This window comes from Chinchilla lanigera, unplaced genomic scaffold (assembly GCF_000276665.1).
Source record: "Chinchilla lanigera isolate Chin_1 unplaced genomic scaffold, ChiLan1.0 scaffold00052, whole genome shotgun sequence".
Taxonomy (NCBI): Eukaryota; Metazoa; Chordata; class Mammalia; order Rodentia; family Chinchillidae; genus Chinchilla; species Chinchilla lanigera.
Genome location: NW_004955453.1, coordinates 11200706 through 11219879, shown reverse-complemented (window position 1 = coordinate 11219879; position 19174 = coordinate 11200706). Strand labels below are relative to the sequence as shown.

Below are 19174 nucleotides of genomic sequence, written 5' to 3'. Positions count from 1 at the left end.
TTTTGTCTTTTTGAGACAGGGTCTCACTATGCAGGTCAGGCTGGCCTTGAGCTCACTTTGTAGCCCAGGCTGGTCTTGAACTTGCAACGATCCTCCTGCCTCAGCCTCCCAAGTGCTGTGTGATGTGTCCATAAGCCTGCCTTTCTAGTGGACGGCATGAAGCAGCACTCACTGAGTTTCTGATCACATGTCATTAAAGTCACTACAAAAGAGGACTTTTGAAACTGCTTTGCAAAGTGGTAAGAGAGAGGGGTAAGTATGTGTAATGGAAGGAGGAGTATTCTAGGGAAGATTAATGTCTTTCACTATAATAATTTTTAAGCACCTACCATATATTTTGATTACCCCATGTATAAGCCATTTACTTAGCCGAATATAAACTCTTCAGCCAAGATTTTACTACATGTGGGCTTTTATCCAGGAGGGTTTCCATCTTGCTCAGCCGACTGTAAGACTTACTGAACACGTGTGAGGTGTTTGAGTGACCCTGGGAGGCTTTTTCCACTAGCCCTAAGGAGACACCTTTTGAGTGCAAACCATCACTTTAGGTCTTCTCACTGCGGACCCTGGGCTGACCATGATGTGGGTGACACATAATGGAGCCAGAACTGAAGGCTACCACTGCTCATCTGAACAAAAGTGCACTGTGGAGCACCTAGGAAGAGTTCTGGAAAGCGCTTCCCTAAACTGCTGCAGGGGAAAGGGATATTTTCCGGAAAATACTAACAATTAATTAAAATAAAGTTGTCTCTCTTTTTTTCCGTACTCCCTGAATCAAAAGCAAAATTAACTTCCTGAAGTACAGGACTTGCTTCACCCTTCATCACACATCCTGAACTCTGGGTTCAGGTGATCTGCTTACCGTCTGCGGCTCTGAGCACGTAGCCGCCCTTGTCTTCGCCAGGAGGCACATCGAGCAGCTGCATAATTCTGTCCAGCAGTCCGTGGATGATCTCAAACCCAGGGTTCTTGTTGTAATAGACAGCACAGAGATGCCTACAGTTTTTTGCACCTACATCTGGAAAAATAGAAGAACTGGTCACAAGGTCACAATAATCACTACTTAAGAAACTGACACCACACAAACTTGGACAAAGTCAACAAGAAGAAAGTGGATTATTCAACACAAAGAGAAGCATTTAACCTCAGAAATGCAAGTCAAGATAAAATAGTTTTTCAATCATCAAATTCCCTAAGGTGTTTAATTAACAGGGAGGAGTGGAGAGCCCCAGTGCTGGCTCAGGGACAGGAAGGCTGCACTGCCGCAACACAGAGGGTAAAACTCTGTAAAACAATTTAGCAATATTTAGCAGAGTCTTAAAGCTTCCTACTCCTCATTCATGGAACAACCCAAAGAAATAATTCCAAACACAATGAAGGATGTATGTGTAAGACGCTTACAGGATTACTTCTACTGAACGTTAAAAAGTTAAATTGGGGGATAACCTCTTCAGGTACGGCACGGCCCCTCACCCAAATACTATGGGCACTGAGGGGAAGCTCGTTCATGAAGGTTTGTCATAACCAAGCAAGAACAAACATTTACAGGAGTACATTTCATTTGAAAAAAGTGGTCACCAAGTTCAAAAACAGTCAAAACTAAACTATACTGTTTAGAGAACACACGTAGGTGGGAAACCTATGAAGCACAGCAAGGAAATGACTGTGACCAAAGTTAGGCTATGACGGCTCCAGGGAAGGGAACGTGCTACGACAGGTGGCACCATGAAAGAAGCTCAAGATCCTGGCAGTACTGCACGTCTTAATGAGTGATGGCTATAGCAGCGCTTGCTTTACAATCTCTTTGAAACTACACACTATCTTACTATCTTACACACATACATTCTTCACAATTGAAGATACAAAAGAATAGGGAAGTATATGAAACTGTACTAGAAAATGGAGGAGCCAGGCATAGTGGGACGAACACTGCATGATTCCATTATCTAAAGCCTTCAACTTGCAGGACAGAAAGTGGAGAGGTGGTTGCCAGGGACGTGGGTAAGGGGCAAATGGGGGATGGGTTTCAGCCAAGCAAAATGAAGGACAACAGAGATCTGGGATAAAATAATGTGCACGTAGACAGTAAGTCTATACTATAAATTTTAAAATTTGGTAACAGGGTAATTTATGTTTTTCTACAACAATAATTTTAGAAAGTGTATGAAGAAAAGAAGCACAATCATGCATATATAGCCAGACATCAGTCAAAAGACTCCATATACAGGTGGAGAAGAAAAAGACTGAAAAGAAATATATCTAAGTGTTAACAGAGGTTATGTTTGGATAAGGATATGTTTTCCCAGCCTTTCCCCATTTCTTAATTTTTTCATGCTTATTATATATTATTCTGCTCTGAAAATTAAAACAAATCAGTATTTTAAAAAAAGATATATAACAATCCAATGATACCTGGTGTATGACTAGGTCAAGAAGCAGTACATCCGTACCACTTAACAGTAAAAAGTAACAGACAGTAGACTTGGTGACTTGGATGACCCTCCAAAGCATTAGGGTGAATTAAAGAAGCCAGCCTCAAAGGCTACAAAGCATGAACCCATTTATCTGACCTTATGGGAGAGGCAAAACCACAGCAACAAAGAGCAACAGTGGCTGTAGGGTTAGGTTGGGGGGATGTGACTAAAATGGAACATGAGAGCTCTTTAAGGTGATGGAACTGTTTTTGGATCTCATGATGACGATTTTTTTAAAAAACAAAAGGTATGTAATATATTTTTTTAAAAAGTCAACAGTATCTTTTAACTTTATAATACGTATATCCCTTTGTAGTGCTGTAATAAATTCTGGAGACTGGTATTTTAACGCAGATCCTGCATGAATGTTGGCCACATTTTGCTTTTCACACTAGGGAAAAAGATATCTGAGGGAATTAACTGAAAATACATGCTTCATGTTAGCAAATATTGAGCAAAAGTCTTCCACAGACTTACTACCATATGTAATAGCTACTAGCCATATTTGATAAAATATAAAGTGTCTTTTATCTGTACACCCAAATAAAACATGGTATTTTAATACATTGTTCTGTACTATTATATAAAAGTGAGCACATAAAATGGGGTAAAAGGGAAACTAACATTAACTGATAATCTATTATGTGCCAGGTATTTAGCAACTATCTACCAACCTATCATCTTATTTAGTTCTCAAGACAACTATGCTAGCTAAGTTTTACTATTCCTACCAAACAGATAGAGAAGCAAAAGTTCAGAATGACTGACTTTTCCAAAATCAAGTAGCTGGGGAGACCTAATCATGATTAGTCACATAGCTAACAAGTCCCAGGACCAAGATTTGATCTGGGCTGTATGACTCTGAAGCCCACTGTAAAGGATTTAAATGGCAACAATGCAAATAAAGGGCAAACGTAAAAAAGGCTATCGACCTACTCAGAGATGTGCATTCTGGAAAAAAAAATTTTTTTTTGAGACAGGTCTGGCTGTGTAGTTCAGGCTGGCCTTGAACTCACTACATAGCCCAGGCTGCCCTCTAACTCATGGAGATCCTTCTGCCTCAGGCTCCCGAGTGCTGGAATCACTAGCACACTTGGCCTTTGAAATGTTTTTGATATGATAAACAGATGCTTTAATTTGCAAAAGTTTTCATGATATTTCTGAGTTCCACTGAAGCAACTGGAATAAATTACTTTTAAAAACCAGTGACATTCCTAGCTACCAATAGTGCTGTAATTATGGAAAGTTTCTTGAGTTAAACCTCTGACTGCATCTGGAGAAATAACTGTTTTTGCCATGTAACATTTTCTAGTGCACACTGTGTTCAAGGTACTTGAATCTAGATATTCTTAGATGGTAATGGTCAAAGTTAGTATACTGCTTGGGCAGACTAAACCCTCAATAATTATTTTCTGAGTAAATGACTAAAGCCTGGAAAATGTGGTAAGAACACACAACTATTAAACTATGCCAAGGTCAGCAGACGATATTCTAAGGCAACGTTTACAGACAGGGAGGTTGAAAGATTGAGAGCCATGCTGCTGTCACTCTCTGTCACTGTCCGTTCTGAGGATAGAGAAATGTGATGTCTAAATGCTATAATCAATGGTGTACGACTAAAGATCAATATGAAAATCAGGCAGGCATAAACCTTAGTATGCTGACCACATGCACAAACTAAAATGAGGAGCCTAATTCTGTAGGAACACAAACATTCACACACCCTCTCTCTCTCCCGCCTCCGAAAGAGAAAAAAATGAAATCCAACAGAACTAAATTATCCCTTTCATACTACTGACTTGCTTCTGGGTATTTCTGCCATGTGGTACCCATTTGCTGGTGTCACATGGTTCCACTTTAACACACAGGCATGTATCGAAACTACTTTGTAGTTCCATTCTGACCGTGAGAGAGTCGCCCAACAGTAGTGCCACCGCTCAGAAAGTTCAGCAACATCAATTGGAAGCTTTATTTTGGTAACCTTTGCCTCGGAATACTTCTTTCCTGATCTTCATATTATGTTAAACCCTACCTTTCTGATAAGAGTAGCGACATCTGAATCAAAAATTTAGCATTTTAGAGCCAGATGTGGCGGCACATGGCTGTAATCCCAGCACTTGGGAGGTTGAGGCAAGAGGATTGCTATGAGTCTAAGGCCAAGCTGGGCTACGAAGTGAGGGCAAGGCCAGCCTGGACTACATAGCAAGACCCTGTTTCAAAAAAATGAAAAGAAAACAAAAAAACTTCAGATTTTTGAAAGATACATTAAGTGACTTCAGGAAACTGAATGAAATTACAATAAAGAAAACTTCAAAAAGTTTAAATTCCACGTTAAGAAAGGTTTTGTTTGGCATGGTGGTGCACGCCTATAAGCCTAGCACTCAGGAGGCTGAGGCAAGAGGATCACTGCAAGTTTGAGGCCAGCTTGAATTGCATAGTGAATGTCTCAAAAAGACCAAACAACAAAAAAAAAAAGTTTTAAAATGTTTATATATCACATACATAATAATGAAGCATATATTTTTAGATTTAATTTTATATTTTTTTTAAAGAAAGACTTTTATGGCTATGTACTAAACACACCATAACAATTAGATTAAAGTCGTTACTTAGGTGCCCCTCACGACTCCATCATGACTGGCTGGCTTTCCACATTTCCCAAGGGCTACCACTCCCTCTGGACTTGTTTCCTCACATCTTGCTAAAATATTCCCTCTACTACAGCTAAATTGAATTAAAGGAGAAAATAACCACATACTGACTTCCACCCATTCCTCCTTGGAGAAACTGCTAGGTCTAGTAAAATTCCTATTTCCTAGTATTTTGTACCAAGAGACCATATTACATCACAGGAAGTTCACTGACTACATACCACAGAATAAGAGCTATTTAAATTTCATGCCAAAGCTAGGGTTTGTTGGAAATGCCTAAGTTCTTTATAACTCAGTTAACAGACCTCTTGTGTCACGCCATCAAACAATTCTGCTTTTTCAATGGGCCTGCCAAGTACGTCAGCCTAAATTATCCATGTATTCCACAGACTTCAAAGTACTGCCTGGAGAGAGCTGATCGAAACCACCCAAAGAGGGTGGCTAGCTACAGTTCTGTACCTAACAGAGCACACCAAAAGATTTTTAAGAGAGAGAGAGAGGAAGCAAGCAAGCAAGCGGAAAAGAAAAGAACTGTTCCTAGCATATGACTACTACATCCCATTCAAATTTGTACAACAGGCTACTGCTTCATTAAGACCCTCTTTTACCAAAGTACGCAGCTATGAGTATACGTGTGGGGTTTAGTGATACTATGAATACGGCACAGATGAGAAAAGGGAAGAATCTCTGAGGGACCCTTTCCATATCCACTCGTATATTCACCTCGCAGCCTACATAGATGCTGGAAGAAAAAGCCTCCCAGGACACCAAAAAGGCTTCCAGCCTAATCAGGTGATGAGAGAGTCTGAAATTAATGGCTGGCCAAGCTCAGAAAATAAAAATAAATTTACCTTCACTTGTAAGTCTACCTCAGCAAAGAATTTATGTAATGTTGGCATCCAGAAGACTGTAACTTATACTGCAAAATGTACTTATCTCCTAAGGCATTTCAATGCAACCTAAACGACTCACCAAAGCTCCAAGACCCTCATGCAGCTACCTCTTTAAAAGTGCTAACCAATGTACAGAAACAGGAACCTCTACACACATCTATTTAAAACAGCCCTTTCTGACGGGGAATTGTAAGTTACCAAGCATTTCAGTGCGTGTACTTACAGAATGACCAATTCTATCTCTAAAAATATGCATTTGCAAAAGAACACAAGCGTAACTCATTGCAACAGACATACTTCAGCGAAAAAAAGTGGTAACCCTCTCTGCGTATCTGTTATAACAGTCAATAAATACATGTTTCACATGAGGATATATTATACTGCCTTTAGAAAGAAACAAAGTGCATAGAAAGTGCTCAGAGGGAAGCAAGGTGCAGACCAGGAGAGGTAAAGTATAATCCCACCTGTGTAAAACACTAACGAATACTAGCCATATTTATGAAGTGTAAAACACACAGTTGCACGTGTATAGACAAAATCTGGTGACTAAGTATGGGACTGCAAAAGTTGGGCACCTTGTTTTTTAACATGATCCCACTGGCTTGAACCACTGGTGTCCATAGGCACCCGGCAGGGAGACATAAATTACAGCCCCATCATGAATGTGTTAAATAGGAAAAGAGTAACATTACTCTTACAGTAAAAATGCGTACATGTTCATGAAATCTTTTAAAGACGTTACAAGTATATTTTCAATCTTAAAAACATAAGAAAACCTACAATTTCCCTTAAAACACTTCTAAATTATGGCACAAAAGTACAGACTTCTTTTTTAAATCATGCTGCATAGCTGAGAAACAAATGTGAGGAAAAATGTACGAGCTTCTCGATGCATGAGGGAAAAAGCTATATCCTTGTGGGTTGGCTTTTATTTAGTTAACATAAACCTGGAATGGATTTTTATCTATTAAAAAAATACAGTATTCAATGCATGACAGAGCACATTATACTCACGTTAGCAGATCTTAACTATGTGGAACCAAACATACTAAAATAACTTTCTATATTAAAAATGATATATTTACACAGTTAAGATGCCATCACATATGCGAATGATGCTACTTCAAAAATTGTTAATGTCAATGCTCCTTACATCCATGTTTTTTGAATTATTAATTGGAAATTCTACATGCCAAAAATATGAAATAGTGAAATTAAATTAATCCAGGCTGATGACATAAGCCCTCTTCAGAAAACCACATTCCACATGTGGATGCTAGATAATCTATTATTTGAAGGCTCCAAAATTAATGGACAATTTCTCAGAATGGAGGTATTTCACAAGCCCATAATGAAGTGTCTTATCAAACATAGTTATAAACTATAAAAACCTGATCTATTTACTTATTTATTTTTGTGCTGCTGGGGATTGAACTCAGGGTCTTGCTCATGTTCCTACATTTTAATAGTTTGCAATGCAAGACAGATAAGCACTGACATACATATATGGTACAAACCAACAGCAAATTGGAAAAGCAAAACTAATCAAGAAAGAGTTACTTATGTTCTACGGCAGCCAAGGTGGTCAAGGGACAAAGTAAAAAGAATCTTAAGTATATATTTCAATTAAAGTCTTAAATATTCTGGGTTTCTGCACCCATGGCGGGCATGCTAAGAAGGAAATCGTTCTCTCATGTACAAAACCCTCAGGGAGAATGTGAAATTTTAGAATCTATTTCAACAGTGACTGGGGGAGGGGTAAGGCAAATGCGGCCTAAACCTGGATTGCTAAAATGCTCTGGAGAATGTAGGAATGGTCTCAGCAAGAAGTGTAAACGTAGAATAAGCACACTTTGTGAAGAAAGTGAGGTTAACTAGGGTCCTCTGAATGGTCAAGAGCCTTTAAGCTATTCCATCTATTGTAATATTTGCTAAAACCCAAAAAAAGTTTAGCCTTTTTTTATTGGTACATGTTTGCAGTACATGATAGTCACATTCTTTGTGCAGAGTTAGTGCACGCACCTAACACTTCTTAATTCTTTTCTCTACACCCCTCCCCACGTCCCCTTCTCTTTTTCAAAACACCTATCTTCCTATTATCTTTTTTTAACGCTGTGATTGAAGGCAAAGTGAGTGGCGGTTTGATTGTGAAGGTTCTCCCCAGACAAACGTCACACTGTCAGTCAGATGACTGTATCCTGCCAATTTAATCTTTCTATACATCTTACAAATCCAAGTTAATTTTCTTAAGCTCTTGCTCCTTTTAAATCCAGACGCTCTCAACCTAGTGATGGGCATTCTCTTCCGTTTCAGTGAGATTCTAAGCACACTGACAGGTTCAGTGACTGCTGTGCAAAGTATTTGTTCTTCTAGGCAAAAAGGTTAGCAATTCATGATCAGTCATCTGCTCCCCTGCAGTTTTTCACTATTTCCTTTCTCGTTTACTCTTGATATGGAACAGCAAGAACACAACTGAAACCAACCCGTATCTCACACAGCAGCCGACAGAGAGCCTTCAGCGCTCCTGCTACTTCCCCGCGGAGGAGCTGAAAAATTTACCCCACAGCAGTCTGCGTTCAACTTCTCACTCCAAAAACACACGCCACTCTGCCCAACGAAAGGGATAAATTAGCTTAGTCCTTCCAGTCAGGACTAATTTTTTTTAAATGTTGCAGCAACTTAGGATCTTGAGACTTAATAAATGGAGTAACTGGCTCTACCTCAAAGAATGTAGAAGTGTCTCATTTGGAATGACGTTTTAAGGCCTACAAAGTGTGCCTGACTCGGTCAACTGGCATCCCAGCAGTCTCACTCCACACAGATGGTCAGCCAAGAGTTCATGTCACAGTAAGACACAGCCGATTACATGGAGCATGAGAAAAAGCGACAGCAGTCTTCCATCTACTCTTGGAGAAATGCAGGTCAGACAGAATTTGTGGGAGGCACACTGAAATCCAGGAAGGATTTCGTGTTTTGCTTGCCAACCTGAAATGGCCATGAGGCCAGGAGCGCTGGGTTTTTCTCAGTATTACAAAATAGTCAGCGGTAGTTATCACTGCTCTTTCTGCACTCCTAGGGCACTTTGCACATTCTCTTTCGGCACGATCTGTCAGTTTGCTCTCAAATGTCTCTGCCAAGACTGGCAATGCTTTCTTGTAGATCCTAAAGCAATTCCTAACCCAGAAAAGGAACTCAAAGATACTTTTCTAACAGTATGCTGAATGAGATCACCACATCTCCTCTCCCTCTGAGTCTGCAGTTCAGGGTCTGTTCACACTAGTGAAAATTTGGGGAAATTTTCATATGAACAGGAAAATTATTCTGTCATTTAACTTTTGATGGTTTAGAATAGGTACTTTTCTTCAAAAGGTTCTATCATGTAGGAAGAGAAGGCTAATGTAAATCCAACAGAGAAATCATTACTGGTTTGGGAGATAGTAAAAACACACATGCCAATTAACTGAAGGTATGGGTGAAAATTATTCTGAGAACAGTCTTAATGTATGCAAATTCCCACATTAGCATGCTTTGAGTGCAACTGAAGAAAAACTGGTCAAGTCAAAGGTTAGCACAAAAAATCTATACCTACTGCCTCACCAAGGTGACATTAACCCTTTAATGGCAGCTGAGACTTTCAAGTCGTTCTAGTAGAAGATTGCCACAGACCAGTGGTGGTGAAACTCTGGCACGCATGGCACAGTAGGCTGTTATCACTGAAAGATCTAAAAGTTTCACCATCACCACCTCAGACCATGATGCTAGGTAACTGGCATTCAGAATCGCTCATACCCTAATAATAAATAGAAACACTAAATATTTCTTACTATGTGGCCTGAACTTTCCAAAATGCAATTTCACTTTATCCCTTCAACAAATCTAATAAAGTGGTATCATTATCCCCATTGCACAGATAAAGAAACAGAGTCACAGGGAGATTAAATAAACTGCCCATACATAAGCAGCTGGTGAGACAATCATCACTGAAACCCCAGCACTGTGGCTATAGAGTCCATGGAACCTCCCTGCCTCTCCAAGAGAGTCCTCTATCTACATCAGATAACAAGCAGGGAATCCATGCATACGTATTTAGAATATTCCATCAGAAAAGCTTCTTCTGTTATGAAATAAAAGCCAGGCCCACCTAAACAGAAAACATACTCTAAATAAATCAAAGCAAACCTATGTTTTCAATATGGCAGACTTACCAAGCAATTTACCTCCTTTCATTTTTCAAATCTTACTGATATGATAGAAAATATTAAAGAAAAAATAAACCAGTGCAAGGCAATTAACAAAAGTAGAATCAGATGGAAATAAACCAATGAGGAAATAGAGTAGAAAAATTTTAACTAAAACAGGTATAAAAGAAATCTGCCACACAGACAAGAACTATTTTCTCTGATGAAATAGAAGTACAACAGAGATGCAAATCTTTTAGCTAAAAAGTACACAGACTGGATTTTTTGCATAATCACCTAGGTGATTTATTAAAAAATGGGTGGTATTAAAAATACTGTACTGTTTAAGATAAAAGTCAATAAGGAAGTTCTCTCCAAACAAAATGCAGAGTCTAGTGTATGCCTAGGCCTTCCCAGCACAGAGACTAAAAGGAAAGCAGGACAGGCACCACTACCCAGTACTACAGTAAGGTAAAGTACTTTGCAGCAACTGAACTGTAACAAACTCTCAGTTTTCTACCCTAGTCATAAGATCCCTCAAAACTATGTACAGCTGGCACTGTAACGGATTTCTAATGTCTACTACAGATTTACCAACTAAAGAAAATTCTACTTAGATGGACAATAAAATGAACTAGTAGACTCTACAAATTCATTTTATTATCATTTTATTATTCTACCTAGACGGTAGAATTTTCTAAATTCCGGCCCCTGCTCCAAGTTCAATACTTCACGGGGGAAAATCACTAGGTTTTGGCCTGAATGTTCCAAATCATTAAATGGGACTGTGTTGGAGACCACATGGAGTGTCACTCTGAATGACTGCCCTTGTTGCCAAGCCTGGACAACACAGTGAGAATTTGTCTCAAAATTAAAAAAAAAAATAAAAGGCTGGGAGGTAGCTCAGTACAAAGTGCCTGGGTTCAAACCCCACTACCAGGGTGGGTGGGCGGTGGGGAGGAAGAATGATGCCCACGATCCTCTTCAGAAGAAACTGAGGAAAAGGTCTCTGCTGCTTCAAAAGAATACACTCTGAATTTTTTAGGGTCTGGAATAAGAAAATCTGCATAAACACTACCAGGATTTGATGTGTAAAAATCAGAGAACCAAGAAACGCTGCCAGTAGGGCAGTGAGTTGAGGCACTGTTCACCCAGGGACCTCTGCACACAAAACCTGAAGCCGCTGGACCTGTGTGAGAGTCTGGAAACATGGACTCCAATGCCTTTGGCAATTGGCTTTAGATGCACAGTTTATAATACATTTATTAAATAATCGCTGCACTCCAAGTGTTGGGCCAAGAACCTTTCTGTGTGAACAAGTCCAAACCATACTCAAAAGGGACAAAAACAAAAAGGCACGTTCACAATGACTGGTACACAAATGATGCCAGGCAATCACTGCTAAAGCAGAATGACAAGACAGCAAGTACGTTAAAGTAATACACGTAAAACCACATGACGTAAGAAAAACAGAGAAATGTTCCATTGTCTCCTTCCCTCCCTCATTCATTCCTTTACTTTTTGCTTTTTTTTCCTCCATTTTTTTCTCTTGGTGGTACTAGGGATTGAACCCAGGGCCTCTCCAATGCTAAGCATCACGTCTACCAATGATTCCCCGATTCATGGTGCTTGTCAAGTTGAGGTTTGTATGTGCTTTCCATTCAAAGAAATGAGCCAGACCATCTAAACACAGGATCTGGACAGTGCTAGGATTCTGACGCAAACAAATCAAAATAAAAATATATGTATAAAAATCAAAATAAAAATATATGTATGACAGTGGGAAATTTTAAACACTAGGATATTCGTTAAGGTGTGATAATGGTGTTATCTAAAAACAATACAAAACAAAAAGGTGGTAGAGCTTATATATTAGGGCTATTAACTGAAGTATTTGCTTATGAAATGATACGCTGTCTAGGATTCACATTAAAATAAGACAGAGAGGTTGGTAGGATATGGACAAAAGAAAGTTGGCTATGTGCTCATAATGGTTGAAGCCAAGTGCTAGATTCATAGGGCCAATTGTACTATTTTCTCTAGTTTTCTACAGAAGTTAAATTGTCATAATAAAATAATGCTTCAGCTATGCACATCAAAGGTGACCCATTCTTACCTTTGCTGGAATCCTTTATTACAATGTCAGAGATTTCAAACAGTTTCAAAGGAAGGGGCATCTTCCGATTGGCAGCTATGGTCTTCAGGAGGCCAGGAAGAAGGGTAGTGCGTGCCACCTACAGGAAAACACGTGGAATTGCAGTCACTAAAGAGGAACCAAACACACTTTGTTAAAGACAAAGCAAGAAGACTCCGTTGCTTCAAAGGAAGGCATTTCTGGAAAATATAATGCCTAAAATATCCAAATTATTTAATTTTCAATTTCATGTCACTAAAAAAAATTGAAAGTATTCTTGATTTCAACTTTAAAAATAAAAATAACTTTGATTTAAAATAACTGAGAAACAAATATATTTAAGTATGATTGCTCTTAAGGATTAGTTATTTTATCATCATTTTTAAAATTAAAGGTGTATTTTAAAGTTTCAAACATGCAAACTTTCAGTTCTTGCTTCATTTCACAAAATAAATGAAGTAGATTACAAGAAATGCAAACATTTAAATGAATCAAATACAAACTAATCTTATTTTTAAAAATCAATACCAGGGAAAATGTAAATGCAATTAAAATATCAGTATAATAAAGAAAACAACAAAAATATGCATGCATTAAAAAAAAATCACACAGCTGCTATGAGAACGCTGTGCCTACAGATCTCAGCTGTTTGTTTACTAAAGCAAATAGGAAAATGTGTACTGTCATTTCACTCTTACTAGTCATAAAAAATGCATGTCGTAGTCCTTTAAAAAATTCACTGCTTTGGTCGAAGAAATGTTTCTCACTTTAAGCTGCATGTATTAGCTTCCAACCAAGCATATAATAAAGGGGTTTTCTGAGCAGTGGCATGACACTGTTGCCATATTCTGCAGTGAGACTCCAAGCACTACTAGCTTTTGCCCCCCGTGTAGGAGGGGGCTGGATTCTCTGCTTTTGTTCCTGCCATCTTACACGGACTACTCTCCAGAGTTCTTCACCCCTAAAGCAGATCATGCAACTTCCCTGCTCACACTCCCAGTTTCCGTCAAAGTCTGAATCAAACACATGAGCTACTTGGGGCCCCTGTATGAGCTGGCTTTGGCTCCTTCTTTAACCTCACACCCTGCCACTCCTGGCTTAGCCCTGGTTGCAGTCCTGGTTTCCATCTCCGTGCCTCTGCACTTGCTCTTCCTCCAGCTCGTGCAACCTTCCTCCAGATTCCAGCGCGGCGCTCTCACTCCCTCTATATCTTGGCTCAAAAGTCCTTCCCTATGGAGGACTGTCCTGACCACTCCAGCTGAAACGGCCACTCCCCCGAGACCCCGCACAAGCTAACAGCAAGCCTTGGAAAGGACTTGGGGGTTTTGTGTTGAAGGAAAAAAGAGCACCTTTCTTATCACTCAACCAGCAAGCTGCTGGCTTTCAGCTTGGTGCTTTTGTAAATATTGCGCACTTTCCCAACTAGACAGCAAATGCCCAAACCATTCACAGAAACTACAGAAGTCTCCCCATCTTAGTTTCACTGGCGCCAAAGTACAAAATAATGACCACGGCAATTCAGATGTCAAAGAGAAGTCAGAAAGCACTTCCGCAACGTGAAAAAGTGCAAGTTCTTCACATAGGAAAGAAAGAAAATAAAGTATGATGCAGTTACTAGCACAGCAAAGTATTTTAGAATACATTAATGTAAACTTTATTATACTATAGTGTATTGCTATAATTATTCCTTTTTTATTAATCATAGTTAATCTGTTACTGCATCTAATTTATAACTTAAACTTTATCATAGGTACTCATGAACAAGAAAAATATATAGAATTTGGCTTTAGGCATCCACTGAGGGGTCTCAGAACAAATCCTCAGCAGATAAGGGGATTAAAAGGCAAAGAGAAGTTTAACTTCTTAAAATACCAGTGTAAGCAAAGCAGATTTAAAGATAACTTCCTAAAATATTTTTATCTTACTTTATACATCAAGCCTATTCGCTGACTTAAAAAATTACATTAACACAAAAATTAAACCTGAATCTGCTGAAGTTTCTAGAGCTAACTACTAGCTTATTGAAAAAACACAGAAAACCACTGGACTATATTCAGCGCAATTCTAGAAGTGGGAATCCTACAGGACAAATGATTCGGTTTCTTCAACAAACTAAAAGAAAGGGAGAAGGGGAGAAACAGTAAGAGACAGTGACAGAGACAGAGAGAGAGAAAGACAGAGAGGAACAGACTGGTGAACAACCTACAGATTAAGAGACACAGGAAGCATTGCAACCAGCTCTGCAAAAGGACTCATTGGAATCCTAACTCAAACTCAAAAAGAAGTACAAGTGGCAAAACAGAAGTGACTGGACATTTGAAGGTTATAATTATATTACTGTTAGTTATTGGAATGTGAAGTAATCATCTACAATTTCATTCGTAATAATTATAAAATTTTATATACTTTATTAATATTTTTATTATCATTTCCATTCTTTGACATGTCTTCTACCAGCAAGCAGACTCCAAAGTTAGGAATTATGCAAGAATAAGTTACAAGTCCATGAATAACTTTACATTTACTTTATTCATACACAAAACCTGGCAGCAGGGCAGGATATATCTATTGGCAAAGCCAAAGTAAAATACAGAATCTATAAAAAGACAAGTATTCTCTTATTTCTAATGTATTTTACGCAGAAATATTGATTCTTAAGTATCTTAAGCCTAGTTATTCACAGTGACATTTAATGCATCTCTGGTTTGTTTTCCTTCTACTTATGTAAAATAGATACAACAGGATGTAAACTCTGAAGAACTTAACAGTGACCACACCCAAAGAAATCTATCATACTTGACAAGTACCACTGGAGTCGGGTACATCTGGAATTAGCAAACAAAAATCCATTAAGACTTACTGAAAAAATCACTATGCAAACATTAGTCTGGCTCTAGTGTATCACAGATCACCTATAGGAAAAATTTAGAATTTCAACATTCAGATTTAAACAATTTTAGAAATTTTACATTTTTAAAAATTAATCCAGCCACCTACTTTCATGTAAGTGAAAACCAAGGTCCAAAAACACTATTTCAAACCAGAAAATCCAGATAACTTCCTAAAAGATCCTTCTGGTTCTAAGACACAACTTTCTCTAAAGCCTGTTTTAAAAACATATAGAATTAGACATGAATGAATTAGAATGAGAGTTTGTAATAAACGAGATGGGACTATTTAAAGTAATAAAGCAAAGATTTATAATCTTGAAATGTCTTCTTTTTATTATTAATATCCCAATCTGTAACACAAATCATTCAATATTAACTACTAATGTTGTATCTAAAGTAGAATCACCCTCATTTAAACATTCCTAACTTCTACACAAACTGCCAATAAGCTTAGCCAGCTACAACGAAAGACGCGGCAGCGCAGTCGAGACGTCTGCGATCGCTAACTTCAGAGTGCATGACTTATGAAGGTACTAGGATCAGCTTTGGTTGATTTATTATATGATAACTTTTTTTTTGGAACTGGGAATTGAACTCAGGATCTTGTGCTTGCCAGGCAGGCACCATGCCACTGAGCTATATCCACGGCCCCACTGAGCTATACTGCTGGCCCCTGATTTATTATAAATGAATGGAAAAGAAATGAAATCTGACAAGAGTATGTAGAAAATCAATTATGAAATAGAAAGCTCAGGAAAGAGATTTGAATAAACAGAATGAAGCATGTGAGATCTAGTCTCAAAGTTAAAAAGAAATTCTTTGGTTTTTTGGGGGAATCTAACTACATAATTCAGACTGGCCTTGAACTTACTATGTAGCCTAGGCTGGCCTTGAACTTGCAGGGATTCTCTTCCTTCAGCCTCCCAAGTGTGCTGGGATGACAGGTATGCGCCACCATACAAGAGGAAAAGATTATTTTAAAGTTTTAAGAATTCAAAAGGTATAGCTCAGTGATGGAACAACTGTCCAGCATGTGCAAGCCCTGGGTTCAATCCCCAGTGCTATTTAAAAAAAGTTTTAAGAATTTTTATAAGCAAAGCATATAAAAACCAACTATAGACTTGCCCAAGGAGAGATTTAAAAAAGCTATTGTATATCATCTGAAATGTACAATAACTGAGGAGTTTTCCTAATTCACATATCAACTCTTGGTTTTTACTCTAAATCTCACCTACTGAAAATTCTTACCTGAAATTCAGCTGTTTTAGGGTTGCTTATGTGGACGGCATTTGTTGCAGAAATAGCCAAACCAAGTTTATCAGCAATATCTTCTCTTGAGCACTAAGAAGCACATAGGAAACACATCAATATGGAAAAGCAATGACTAAATTTAAAAGTATCTGAGGCCAGCAATGGTTCACAGCAATGTATATTCTATATAAACTGGTAACAATAAGCTGACAAACTTATTACTTTTAATAATAATTCATTAATTTTAAGAACATAGAAGGTATAATTTAGCATTAATAGTTCTTATTATGAATTCCAGCCATGATGTGGGGTTGAAGTAAATTTTTCATGTGGAAATAATGGTACAATTTACAGCCAGGTCTTTTCTGGGCTAGCTTCCCATCACCTTTCCAGTCTAATCTCCTGATTCGCTACCTGATCCATAAACCTTACATTTTCGCCTGCCTTTACCTAAAATGCCTTCCCAGCCCTACAAAGCGGTCATTCCTACAGTCCCTGCTTAAATGACTTCCCTTCCATAAAAAGTCAGAAATTCTCTCTCTCCTTGGTAGTCCCATGGCTTTTTGTTTTGATTACCCATGTAATTCTTGGTAAATCTACACTGACCTGTGGCAGAGTGGTAGGACCAAGTGAATTCAAGTGGCCCGAACACTGCCCAATGATCTTTCTAACTGTATCATTCAATGTCCCACGCACAAACTTGAAATTCCTAATAATGAACTGCTAAGCACCCATAAAACAGAAAGAGAAAATGCCTATTTTTATGCAAAAGGAGAGGTCTACAAAGTGGCCTTCAAGGACTAGTGGGCCTATATATCACCTAAAAGGAAAAGAAGAGTGTAGCATAATGAAATGGGAGAAAGAGTTCATTTTATGCTAATGTCTGCTCTAGTGACTCTTGGCATGCTTTCTTGGACAAAAATCTAAGTCCAAGCACAGCACAAGGACACTTCCTGCCAGCTCTGACTGCACAAGCAGAATGAATGACTGAAGGACTAGAACAATCAAAGCCGACAGTACAAAATCTAGACAGTCCCTTAAACGCTCTAAAAGATTGAGGATTTCAGGGCTGGGACTGACTGGGTGGGGGTACTTTCCTACAACTCTCATAGGTCATTAAATTGAAACTTATTTGAATATTCAAGAACTACACTGTAGGCGCCACAAAATACTCAGCAAGAGGGAGAAGCCCTACAAATTACATACACATTTGAGTCTTTCGAATGGTCAGTCTGGTGGGGGAGGGAGATTTCCTTCTGATTTTGTAATAAAATTCATTTCCTGATTTGGGCCTTTTATGTCAGCTTTTCAACTCAAAGCAAATGTTTGTGAACATGTTCAAAGACAAAGAACTAAGTTTAATGTGGAACAGCCCACAAGACCTTAACTAGGGCGGCATCTAGCGGGCTGCCCTCGAGTAGCCTCAAATTAAGACCAAATATTCTAACTTAATAAATCTGGTTAGGAAACTCATTGCAAACCCTTCACACTTCCAGGCAACTACACAAAACTTTGTCATCTGGCACGGAAGACGTTTTTCTAGGCCTTTATTTTCTTCTGCAACTATAAAAAGAAATGCTTAAACATTTCTTTCCCAGACACTGGACAATCTCAAGTAACAGCTATACTTCTGGAACCTGGAAATTTTAGCAGTCTCTCAGATTTTATAAACTCATATAAGAAACCACAATACAAATAACTCAGATACTCAATATAAACAATCAGTTGAATAGAAAGATTACGTTCCGAGACATACCAGCGCAAAGGTGAGCGCTTCTGTGAACCCAGCAGCTGCCAGGTCATGTCTGAGAAGCTCCGTGAGCTTATTAAGAGGAAACTAGAAAAAAAAAAGTTTACTTCACTTCAATAAAATCTGTACTTGTAAAGAGAGATTTATACAGTATTTCTCATTAAAAGAAACCACCCTCCCCTCCCCAACTTCTTCGTAACACCGCCATCCCTACTATTCACGCGCACACCCCCACCTCTCCCGCACAAAGGCTGCGCTCCGCCTTTGGGCCCAAATTGATAAGATTAATCTCCCAGTAAGACATTCAACAAAGCCTCCACACTCAACACCTGTCTTCCTTCAGAGACCCAGTCATCACAGGCTTTCTGCTTACTCTCACGATCCAGGCATCTGTTTTGTATCCTCTCCATAGCAAATGCTTCCCATAGCAAAGCATATCCAAATACTGCTCAGTTCCTATGCTCTGTTTCTCTCGAAGCCTTCCTGGCATTCAGTAATCACGTTTTAACAACAAGGAGTGCTTTTAAGGTGCAATCTTACCTGACTAGCTATGGTGTATGTTTTCGGGAGAGTCATCTGAATGTTGTTATATCCATAAGCAATCGCTGCATCTTCGATGATATCACATGCATGGATGATGTCAGCTCTGGTGGGAGGGATCTCCACCTCAATCTGATTCCCATCACCTATGACTTCTGACTTTAAATACATCCTGGTCAGAAGCTTGGCAAGATTTTCCGGAGTCTCTCTGAAAGAAGAATGTATAAATCACACACATTGCCGGACTATGTGAAAAACATGTCTGCGTGTTGTTTTAAAATATGCCTCTACAGCCACCTCTCTAAGTTCCACTAGATACCAGGTATCTGAGCTGAAGAGCTATCATTTCTTTACTTCTAAAGGATATCAAAACCCACCTTAAGCAGTCATTCAGAAAAAAATTAAACAGACT

The 19174-nt window shown here is 38.7% G+C and overlaps 1 protein-coding gene across 1 annotated transcript in view; it reads right to left on the bottom strand.

The window, feature by feature from the left end:
* Farsb (phenylalanyl-tRNA synthetase, beta subunit) overlaps positions 1–19174 on the bottom strand; it is a 60763-nt gene that overhangs the window by 17364 nt on the left and 24225 nt on the right. The window contains exons 12-16 of the mRNA XM_005395494.2: positions 18763–18970; positions 18229–18309; positions 16470–16562; positions 12313–12430; positions 863–1018 (exon numbers count right to left, since the gene is read on the bottom strand). Coding sequence (XP_005395551.1) covers positions 863–1018; positions 12313–12430; positions 16470–16562; positions 18229–18309; positions 18763–18970 — 656 coding nt within the window. The remainder of the gene's footprint in view (positions 1–862; positions 1019–12312; positions 12431–16469; positions 16563–18228; positions 18310–18762; positions 18971–19174) is intronic.